Source organism: Nannospalax galili, unplaced genomic scaffold (genome assembly GCF_000622305.1).
Source record: "Nannospalax galili isolate Female #2095 unplaced genomic scaffold, S.galili_v1.0 scaffold124, whole genome shotgun sequence".
NCBI classification, from domain to species: domain Eukaryota; kingdom Metazoa; phylum Chordata; class Mammalia; order Rodentia; family Spalacidae; genus Nannospalax; species Nannospalax galili.
Window position 1 is genome coordinate 1618312 of NW_008352485.1, and position 12024 is coordinate 1630335.

General features: G+C 42.7%; 1 protein-coding gene across 1 annotated transcript in view; it reads right to left on the reverse strand.

The window, feature by feature from the left end:
- Positions 1 to 8162: 8162 nt before the first annotated feature.
- Positions 8163 to 12024, reverse strand: part of Chsy1 (chondroitin sulfate synthase 1) — a 96116-nt gene continuing 92254 nt past the window's right edge. The window contains exon 3 of the mRNA XM_008849557.3: positions 8163 to 11156. Within this exon, the coding sequence (XP_008847779.2) occupies positions 9567 to 11156 (1590 nt within the window). The 3' untranslated portion in view covers positions 8163 to 9566. The remainder of the gene's footprint in view (positions 11157 to 12024) is intronic.

The following is a 12024-nucleotide window of genomic DNA, read 5'->3' on the forward strand; positions in this document are numbered from 1 at the left end:
TTGTCCTTTTGATTTAGTTCCAGGAATACTTTTCTTTCTTTAATTTCTCTTTTGACCCATTCATCATTTAGGAGTGTGTTGTTCAATATCCGTGTGTTCATGTGGTGATTAGGGCTTCTTCCAGTGTTGACTGTAAGCTTTATTGCATTGTGGTATGATAGAATGCATGGAATTATTTCAATCTTTTTGTATTTGTTAAGGTTTGTTTTGTGCCCCAGTATATGGTCAATTTTGGAGAAGGTTCAATGGGGTGCTGAGTAGAAAGTATGTCCTTTGGTGCTTGGGTGGAATACTCAGTAGATGTCTGTTAAGTCCATTTGATTTATGGTATTGTTTAATTCAGATGTCTCTCTGTTAACTCTCTGCCCTGTTGACCTATCTAATGGAGACAGTGGGGTATTGAAGTCCCCTACTATTTATGAGTTAGGATTAATCTGGGTCTTAACGTTCTGTAGTATTGTTTTTATGAAGTTGGGTACACCAGAGTTTGGTGAATATATGTTCATGATTGTAATAACTTCTTGATTTATTGTTCCTTTGATCAGAATGAAGTGCCCCTCCTTATCTCTTCTGATTAGTTTTACTTTGAAGTTTTTTGCCAGATATTAAAATTGCAACCCCTGCTTGTTTCTTAGTGTCATTTGCTAAAATATTCTTTTCCATAACCTTAACGTAGCTCCTGTCCTTGAAAGTGAGATTAGTTCTTGCAGAGAACAAAAAAGATGGGTTTTGTTTCTTAATCCATCTACCTAGTCTGTGTCTTTTGCCCGGAGAGTTCAGTCCATTAATCTTTAAGGTTATTAATGAAAAATTAGTATTGAATCATGTCATTTTTATTTCTGTTTACATTCTTGATATAGCTGTACTTTTCCACAGTTATACCTTCATTGAATTTCTTTACACAATCCCTTGGGTATAGTCATTCCCTTCTTCAGCTCTTAGTATTGCTTCCAGAACTCTCTGAGGGGCTGGTTTTCTGGACATGAATTCCTTCAGCCTATATATATCATGGAAGATTTTTCTTTCCCCTTTGACTATAATAGACATTTTGGCTGTGTATAGTAATCTGCGTTGGCATCTGTGGTCATTTAAAACTGGGAATACTTTGGTACAGACTCTTCTGGCTTTCATAGTTTGCACTGAAAATTCAGCTGTAATCTTAATGGGTTTTCCTTTATATGTAACTTGTTGTTTCTCTTTTGCAGCTTTCAGAATTGTCTCTTTGTTTTGTATGTTTAGTGTTTTTACTATAATGTGCCATGGAGAGTTTCTTTTCTAGTCTAGTCTGTTTTGTGTTCTATATGATTCTTTTATTTGTATGGGCATGTCTTTCTTTAATTTTGGGACATTTTCTTCCATGATTGTGTTGAAGATCTGGTCCATGCCATTATCTTGGTATTCTTCTCCTTCCTGTATGCCTATGATTCTATTCTTATGATTTCTTAAATGTTCCATAATCTTTGCTTGAGTGGTCTAGTTTATCCACTTTATCTTCCAGTCTTGATACTCTGTTTTCCATTTCATTCATCCTATTGGTGAGGCTTTCTCCTGTTGTTTCTAATTGGCTTACTGAGTGTTTCACTTCCTTTTTCATTTCGGCCTGAGTATTCTTCAATATTTCTAATTCTTATGAATGCATTCAGAAGTTTATTCCTATCTTCTTTCAGTTCTTTCATTTCTTTGTGTGTCTGTAAGTTCACAGAATTCTTTAAACATGTGTATAATTCTTCTTTTGAATTCCATGATCTGTGTTATATCCAGGGAATTCTCAATGTACTCCTCTACAGGATCACTGGTAGTTGGTAGGGGTATATCATTGGGTTTTTCATGTAATGTTTCTGCTGTGATTTTGACATTTTGCAGTTTCTGTTTCTTGTGTGAGACTCAAGCCTTCAAGTTTAGGTCTGCTTCTTTTTTAAACTTTATATGCTTTTGTGGTTTACTTTTTGGGCATGAAAAGCTGGTTTGTCTAAGCTTCCGACTCTCTCTTTTGATTTTATATTGGAGTGGGAAGATTGCTTTTGTCTTCATGAGTTCCCACAGAAGCCCAAGTCAGATGAGGATCAGATGATCTCAGGCTTTCTCCTAAGGTCTGGATCCCTCCAGGAAAGATTTTGGCCTCAGGAATTTGGGGGTTGGACTGGCCTGAGAGCATGGCCCAGGAAAGATGCTGGTCTAGGGCATCTGGTGGCTGTGCTACCCAGAGATGCAAAGGGAGATGGGGGGTGGGAAGAGGCCCCAAAGGCTCCTGGGGACTGCACTGAGGAGCTGGGTTGGTCTGGATGCAAAGGATCAGGAAGCGGAAAGGTCAGCCCCGGCATCCAGGAAAGAGGTTGGTGGGTTGTGCAGCCCAGGGAAACAGAGGGAGGTGAAGGTGGAGCCAGGCCCAGAGGGCTCCTGGGGACCCCAGAAGGAACTGGGTTGGTCTGAATGCAAAGGATCAAGAAGTAGTGTTGGTTCCCCTGGTGTCTGGGGTGCCAAGACAAGGAATGGGACAGGTCCCAGGCTAGGAGGAGAGACAGGCTGGGGAGATGGGAGGGTGAATGAGGATGGGGGAGTCAAAGTGGGTGTGGGTATCAACTTACCCCAGAGAGAGGCCTGCAGGTCATGCAGGCCTTGGGAAGCAGAGGGAGGTCTGGGGTTTTTTTTTAAGGTTTATTATAATTTTTAAATTATGTGTATATGTGTGTCTGTGTAGAGGTATGTACATGTGAATTCAGGTACCTGTGGAGGCCAGAAGAGGGCATTAGGTCCCCTGTAGCTGGAGTTACAGCAATTCTGAGTTCCTGATGTGGGTGGTAGGAAATGAACTCCAGTCCTCTGCAAGAATAGTACATGTTCTTAAGTGTGGAGTCATCTGTCCAGCTCCATTTTTTTTAAAGAATGTATTATTAGAAATGCTAGTAGGTACAAAAATGTCACTGTTGACCCAATAAAATTCCAACTGACTTCATGTTGTCAGGAAGGGCCAAACCCCAAAGCCGCTTGGCTTTAGAGGTAGATGAGCCACACCTGTAATCTATTAGATTTCCATCCATCCATCCAGAAGGTCTTTCTGTGGTATTATTCAAGAGGTGACAGTTGAACACTGGAGATGGTTGGTATTAGGAATTCCTCAACTCTAGGAATAAATCAGCCCATAAAGAAGATTTAAAAGTATCTGATCTTTCCATAGATTTTAAGTCATCTCCAGCTATACCTAATACAGTATGAATGCTGTGTAAGGTTGCCATACTGTATTGCTTAGAGAATGAAAAGAAAAAGCCTATATGTGTTCAGTAGATACAAATTTTCCCTTCAATATTTTCAATCCAAGGTTAGTTGAATCTGTGATGCAGAGGGCTGATTGCAGATGCCCTTTTAAACAATGTGGTTATACTGTCATTTACAATAGAGGAAACAGAATTCATTTAGAAACTGGAAACACTTCCTTCACAATACAGAGACCTTTTCAAAGTGCACTTTTAGAAACTTTCTTTTTCTAGTTTCAGACCTGGGGATGTGATGGATGCTTTGGAGCCTAGGAACAAGAAACTCCTTTTTAAGTTATGGAACAAGAAATAAACATCACCACATTTAATTCAGAATTAATGACCTTATCATCATTTTGAAGAGTTGCTAGACAGATTTTCTTGGTTTCAAGTAGTCATCAGAGAAAGTGGCAGTTAGGAGCCTGTCCACTCAGTTGTGCTGGACTGCTCCATGCTGACAAGCTCATTACAGATAACACCAGCTTCATTTAAGAAAGTCCAGAGCTTGCTTATTTGCCCTGATTAATGATTTGATCAATTTCCTATATTTTCTCATTAAAAGCTGACCAGCAGAACTGACTACCCATCTTTTTTAAAAAATTCATTTATTTTTATGTGTATGTAAATGCACCACATGTATGCAGTGCCGGGGCGGGGGGCGTCAGATCCCCTGGAACTGGAGTTACAGATGGATGTTACACGCCATTTGGGTGCTGGGAACTGAATCAGGGACCTCTGTAAGAGCAGCCAGTGCTCTTAACCCCTGAGCCATCTCTCCAGCCTTTACTCTTACTATATTAAAGGAAGTATAGCAGTTCCTAAAAGGGCAACACTTGATTTTTGTCTGGTTTAACAAAACATGAAGACCTTTCCTAACTGCAGCATAATTAATAGTGAGCTAAATGCATCAAAAGATACCCAACAATAGATATTTTAAGTGGTTTAACTACACTGATAAGTCAGCCTCTAATCTGGTTGGCCCTGTGGTTTCCAGTTGAAGATTTTTACCCATTCCCTATCCCCCACATCCCTGCAAAAGATTAAACAAAAAACAAACACGCAAACAAACAAAACTAACTCTTGAAGCATAGGAAAACTAATGCCAAGAAGTTTTTCTACTGGAAATACTCAGAATGAGCTATTGTGATTTGATCCATTACGTTATGACTTGGACATTTTCATTTCACTTACAAGTTAGACTGAGCCAATGTGAGGTGAACATTTTCAAGTGAAACAGAAAATGCCATCTTCTGAGGGCTTGCAAAATACCGTGGGACATGCCTAGGTGGATGGTAGCCCTGTGCAGCTACCTTAGCCAACAGAACCCCAGCTGGCTCCCAGTCTCGTGGCACATAAGCTCCTTTGCAACCCAGATTACAGCTGTTTGTATCAGCGGTAATGCAGCTTAATCCCCAGGGCCAGTGCTGTGCAGGGTGGAGAGTGCTGGCACCTGGATTTCCTCCACAAGATGAGTGCACAGGAGACTTTTAAGCACTAGGGACTTGGGCTGGCAGAACTTTTCAGTCCCTCCAGGGTCTTGAAAGTCAAGGAGACAGACAGCTGGGCGACATGCTTGAAAACTTGTCTCTTTAACATCAACACTGCCCACAGCTGTGGAGTGGCATCTGACTCACTTCCAGTACTTTGACTTTTGGAGCATACTGAGTACAATGAATGGAGCTAGTTTCAGAGAACACCCCGATCCCTGATAGTCCTTCCAAGGATAGGAAGGAGGCAAAGTATGACCATGGCAAAGAGCAAGCAAAGAGTGCATCAGCCATGTCCCTGAGCCCACAGTCGGAAAATGAAACTTCACATCCATTTCTGAGATGAGCTGAGACCTGGACTTGGAGGACTTGGTAAAATAGGATGTGGCTAAGGGCTGGGCAGGAAAGAGGTTCAGACAGACTTGCCCAAAGGGTTGGCGCTTGACTGGTAGCCCATGGAGGACTTCCACTCCCCCTTCCTGCTTTCAACCTCAAGTGAAGGGTCTGCCTTCTCTCCCCCGTGTCTTCAGCCAAGAGGGAGCAGCAGCTCAGGACCTGAACCATATGATCCCGGCCTTCCCTTTGAAACAGGATCTCACAGTGCTATGACTTCTCTGGGCCCCAGCCTCATCCTGGCCCAGAACACTACTGCCAGCAAAATGATGCTTCCTTCCAGAGGCAATGGGCAGGTTACCAATGTCTGCCAAGACCATCTGTGGCCGTCCTGGTCTGCTGTCAAGATTCCTCCACAGGAAACCAATAGTGCTCAGAACCTTGCCAGCCCTGCCCTCCCCAGGCAGCAGGGGCTATGAAGAGCTGCTCTGCCCTAACACCCTGAGAGCAGCAGATACTCCCACTGGGGTCTGCGTTGCAAAGGGCAACACACCCACACTTTCTTTGCCAAGATGTGCACAAACCTGGTGGTACCTAGTGGTAAGTGCCTGAGATTAGATGGTCCAATAAGGAGGGAGGCTTCCGTTTGCATGCCTTTGTGCAGTGATCTCCCAGGTTTTCAATCCCATTCACATGTTCTGTTTAAACTTTTCTAAAATTCATTTTTATGTGTACAAGAACTTTTGCTTGCATGTATGTAAATGCACCCATGCATGAAATGGCTGCAGAGGCCAGAAGAGGGTGTCAGATTCCTTGGAACTGGAGTTACAGATGTTGTTAGCTGCCACATGGGTGTTGGGAACTGAACTCTGGTCCTTTGCAAGAGCAACCAGTACTCTTAATCACTGAGCCCTCTCTCCAACCCCCATGCGCCCTCATTCACCACCCCCCATTTAATTTAAAATACTATCAATAGGGCTTATTAGATGGGTGTGGGCCATCCCGTTTCTTATACACATAATTTATTTAAAAAGTGTTGAGTGTATTGCCTGCATGTAATTAAGTGCACCTGTGTCATGCAATGCCCAAAGAGGTCAGGAGGGGGTGTTGGATCCCCTGGAACTGGAGTTACAGACGGTTGTTAGCTGCCATGTAGGTTCTGGGATTCAAACCCAGGTCCTCTGCAAAAGTAGCCAGTGCTCTTAACTGCTAAGCCATCTCTCCAGCCCCTCTTAACATTTTTTATTAAAAAAAAGTAATGCATGCTGCCAGTTGTGGTGGTACACACCTTTAATCCCAGCACTCCAGAGGCAGAGGAAGCAGATCTATGTGAGACTGAGGCCAGCCTGATTTACATAGTGAGTTCCAGGTCAGCTGGGGCTACAGGGAGACCCCATCTGAAAAAAATATAATGGGGCTCAGTAGATGGTTCAGTAGTTAAGAGCACTGGCTGCTCTTGCAGAGGACTGAGGTTCAAATCCCAGCACCTACAATGGCAGGTAACAACAGTCTATACTAACTGTGGCTCTAGTTCCAGGTGAATGTGACTCTGCCTTCTGGCTTCCATGGGTATTGCATGACACATGTACACTTACACACATGCAGGCAATACACTCAAAATAAAAATAAAAATTTAAAAACACAAACAAGAATAAAGTAATGCATACTAAAACAAAAACAAAGTAGCAAGTAATAAATGAGACACAAAATATAAACAGAAAGCTTTCCCAGGGCAAAGGGGATTATTCCTGGGTCAAGGGTGTGGGCAGCAAGCCCCAGCCTTTCCAGTGGCCACAGGACACAGTGGGCATTCCTTCAGGAGGGCCCCTGGGAGTAGACAGGACAGTTCTCAACACAGCAGGACTGTGAACAAGAAACTCAGGCCTGGCCTCCAGGGGCTCTAGTGAGGGAAACATGATCACATGAGGGAAGGATTAAGTCCAACTGCTCATATATACACAGGAAGGGGCTGGGGTGACATCAGTATGACACTGGGGTGCTTCAGCTATGGAGGAAAAGCAGGTGCCAGAGTGGCAGAGCCCAAGAGTCAGGAGCAAAAGCCAGTGTGGGTTGGAGGTCCCCAAAGGAGTAGGGTGAGGGTCACAGGGTAATATCCAGTCTGAGGGCCCAGGGCCAGTGGAACTATAGAGAACAGCTCTGACAGGACACTGGAGTCAGCACAGAGAGTAGAACTTGGAGGCTAGTCATGTTCAGCTACTACCAAGAGCAGAGAGCTGGAAAAAGAGCCTGCAGGGCATTCAGCTTCACAGATCCCTGCCCCAAATCCCTAAGCTCGCTGTCATAAAATGAGAGCACTTTACACAACAGTCACCAAGATGTGGACCATGTTCTTCCTCACTGGAGGATAAAAACATCTATGTTTTCTCCAGGGGTAAAAACAAACAAACAAACAAACAAAAAAACTCTAAACACTCCCACAGAATAAACGGCAATTAGGCGGAATTACAGCAGTTGTATGAGCACGATGTCATTACTGTGGGCCTCGACCATCATTACACTGTAAATACCTTTCCTGGGATTTGAGTTCTCATCCACAGAGACTTCTACCTGAGCAGCAGAGACCATTTTTGATTTTTTTTTTTTTTTTTTTTTTTTGTTTTTTTGGGGACGGGTTCTCCTTAGACCCCGAGTTGTCCTGGAACTCACTATGTAGACCAGGCTGGCCTTGAACTCAGAGATCCGCCTGCCTCTGCCTCCTGAGTGCTGGGATTAAAGGCGTATGCCACCACGCCTGGCTCATTTTTTATTTTGGGGGTTATACAGCAGCTGTGTCAATTTACCCTCTTGATCAATCCTAAAACCCAAGATGTTTGTGTTTATTGCATCACAAGGGGCACTGCTTAAAATGCCATGCCCTGGACCTAGGATGATGAATTCCTAGGCAGGAGCCAGCCATGGGCCTGGACCTGGTTTGAAGCCCTCTCTTTCAGACACAGAGTCAGCAAGCTGATAAGGAACAAACAAGATGAGTTCACTCTAGGAAAAAGAGGAAGAGGCACTCAGAAGTCAGTTCATTTCACTCCCATACTTTAGTTCACAGCGGGCTTAAATAATTGCAAGAGCTTTGAGACCGTGTTTAAGGTTTTTACTTTTCAAATGCAGTACAGTTCTTCAGTTAACACAGAAATAAGGAGACGAAATGGGTCTGAAAAGTACAATAGAAAAATATTGTTCACTGGTTTATTTTTTCAAATGAGCAATAGGCTATTTACAAATAAGCAGATCTCCAATGATGTGTATTAAAATGGCAAATCTATCAACTGACATCTAAATGAAAAAAAATTAAGGCACATTTGATCTGTGAGTTGAAAACAAACATTCTGGTGTAATGACAGATTCATTTCACTTGTGTCCCCAAAACACATGAGCACCAAAATTATCCATGAACACTTAATATTTAGTAAGGTGGGAATGCAAAAATTAAGAAGTGTTTTCAAAAGGAAATCTTTGGAGATCAGTTTACCACAAATAAAACATCCTAACAACACTCCTGGTACACATAAATACTAGTAACTAACAGGTATTCAAGGAACAGCAGAGATCTAAACAATGGGTATTAAATAAATTAAAGGTATTTCAGATAAACAGGATAAAACAAAATAGTAATTAAAAAACAAAGTAATTATCTCCACCAACAACACAGACAGGATGAAGAGAACAAAGCCCCAGATGTTCCCCTCGAGTTTCATTAGGGTGTGTTTAGCTTACATACATTAAACTTGGAACCATCATTCTTCTTGGTCATCCCAAATAATACTTTGCCGTCTGATAAGAAAGGTTAGAGAGAAAATGCCAAGTCCTTTTGGACTTTAGCACAAGGTCCATATAGGCCAAGGAATTACAGTAGGGTCAGCCACATCTGTGCTTTCCTGGCTCCCCCTGCTTATAAAAACCTGTGTGACCACAGTGGGTGGAACACAGTATGAGGGAAATAATCAAATTTAGAAAGCTGTCCAGAAGATAATGATGATACAGCTAGTATCATGTTTCCTTAGGACTGGAACTCAAGACGGCTTAAAAGAAACTGCTTTAAAAAAAAAAAAAAAAAAAAAGCAAAAGGTAGAATTTGTGCAAAGTTAACAGTCACAACAGAATATCAGAGTTACAGTGTTTTTTTCTCACAATAATACTTTGTAGGAATGTTCGCATTTTCTGCCCTAGTACTATAAAGAAAGGGGTAGGGTCTGGAAAAGAAATGTAAAAAAAAAAACAAACCCAAAAATTATTATAAAAAGTTTTATCAGGTATGTTTCAAGTCAGGATTAAGTAGGTCTGCTACATAATGTTCAGCAAGATGTGTTCAAAGGCAAACATTGATCACATTTTTGTTCAAAAGCTCAATCTTAAAGGAGTCCTGTGTAAGAAACCACTTGAAAAATATATCCCTTGTATGGACTTCAAAAACTGATCATACAAAAAGTTTTTGAAAAATAAATTAGATAATTAAAAATGTTCTTTTCAGCAGAGCTGGACATCAGGCTGTCCGTGCAGAACCGTTATTATTGCTTTTACTGTAACTGGGATCATTTTTTTCAAGCCACATTTCAGCCAACTGCTGTGTGGACCCATATGTTGATGCTTTAGACCCCAAGCACATTTTGTACTGTTTGGGATCCAGATTGGGGTCACAGAAGACAGGGTGGTGGATGTGAACGACTCCTACTTCCTGGCTCCTGAAGGTCTTCAAGCCTGCCTGGATGACCTTGTTGAAGAGGTCCACATCCTCCAGCCCCCAGCCTTGAATGGACACATCAAAGCCACCTACTCGGACAAGATCTCCTTTATAAATACAAGTAATACCAAACCCATAGTTTCTCCAGAAGCCAGTTTTCTGAGTAAAGGCAAAATGGTTGTCGCTGGGAACTTTCCCACTATACACAATCTTTGGGTCATACTGGCTAAAGATGATTGGGAAATATATTTGTTGACCCAAAACTGTGTTTGCTCGACACCGCTGCAGGAATTCCGTAGTAAACACCAGGTCCACATCACAGAAGAAGAGCAAAGACTCATTATTAAACTGGGAAGATCCTACTTCAAGGGCCAGAGCTCTTGAAAACTCTCCAGACACTGGCAAAATCTGCATGTCAGCTTTAGGATACTTGACACGATAATCTCTCATCAGTTCAACCTGTTTGGCCTTGTCAGGGTTGGAGTCGGAATTGAAAAGCAGAACGACCAGCTTGACATTCTGATTTGGAATGAGACATGTCTTCTCGAAGTTCCCCATGAACCTCACAAACATGTCAAAACGTCCAGACAAAGGGATCAGAATGTTTATCTTTGTATCTTTGGGCTCTTTGTGCTCGCTCTTGGACCCAGAAAGCTGAAAGGGAACGAGCTTCTTGAGGGAATTGGAGAGAAAGGACAAGGACCCAGAGTCCTGGTTTATCCTGTTGGCCAGCTCCTGGGCATCCAGCTCTTCGTGCTCCACAAACTGGATCCTGCTGAAGGTCTGCTGCAGGTATGCATGCCTCCTCACGGGGACTGTCATCTTCTTCCCTTTGTGCTTCTTATACAGGAGCAGCAGGTCCAGGATATATTCTGCCCCATACATGGGGTTCACACGACGGTAGCCATACTGGATCTCCTTGAAGTCGATGATGCGCCCCCGAGTCTTGGCATTGGCATTGATCATCTCCATCACCTGCATGACGATGTCCTCCATGGCTTCCCTCTGGGCTGAGTCCATCCCTCTCCTGGGAGGCTGGCCGTCAGTGGCTGAGTACAAGTATTTCCCAGTCAGAAACTCCCATTCCAGGATCTCCTCTCGCTGGCGGGCCTGGAAGCGCATAAAGGATGGGGCGATGCCCAGTTGGAGGTCTTCCTTATGGATCTCTGTGTTGCTGTACTTGCTCATCAGAACAATTTCCCTGTGAAGCTGGACTGTGCGGTGGCGCAGCTCGGCAATCTTACGGCTGAGCATGTAGCTGTGTAGCCTGTACTGGTAGGGTGGGTTTTTGTTGGGGTGCAATGTGATTGCTCGGTGGATTTTACTGTTATGGAGATCTCTGATGTACCCCTTCTTGTTCTGTTCATAATTCTCATAAAAAAGCTGCTGCATCTGTTAAGGAAATAAGAAGATTCTTGTTTTAGAATTGCATGAGTAAGTATCACTCCATCCTTACGGCTCCTTGCACACGTGCTAATGCTAAAACAAAATCTAAAAATCAGAAACTTTTCTAGATGGCTTGCGGTACACAAAAGGCCCTAGATACAGCCCAGTCAATAGCAGCCTCATGAGACAGAAGTCAACAGACATAAACTGCTTAATAAAAAACATTTCCTCAACAAGAAGTTAGCCAATGAATGGCCGGCCCCAGGGCTAAGGAACCCAGCCCAAGAACAATGAGGTTGGCCACTATTCTGCAGGAACAAACCTCAAAGATGCCTGCACCTGGTGAGGAGTATACCATGGGAAGCAATGGATACCTTTTGCAGAATGCATGGTGCATTTCTGTGTGTCTGGTTCTTTGTATGACTGATCACTTTTTACAGACTTGCAAGGACATGTTCCCAAATGTGAAAAATAGATTAATTTTAAAAAGTTTACAAACTCTCAGAGTTCTCTAGTCTTAATACAGGCATTTAACTGTATAAATAGGGTTTAGAGAGATTAGAAGGTGGCACTGTCCCACATTGGCAGCAGAGTCCTCTGGACATTTAGTGTTGATCATTAAAAAAAAAGTCTGTCATATCCTTTTTGAAAATATAATTCTCTGCTATAATTTATACGAGAAATCCATTGGGTGTCATTTTGACCTTCAGTGTGTGTCGTCAGTTGAATGGTGGTCACCCAGAGACAGCAAGTCCTAAGTAAATGTTACCTCATTTGAAAAGGGACTTCACAGATATATTTAAGCTGGGGATCTTAGGTGAAGACATTACCCTGGGTTGTCTTGGTGGGTCCAAAATGCCATCACAAGTGTTCT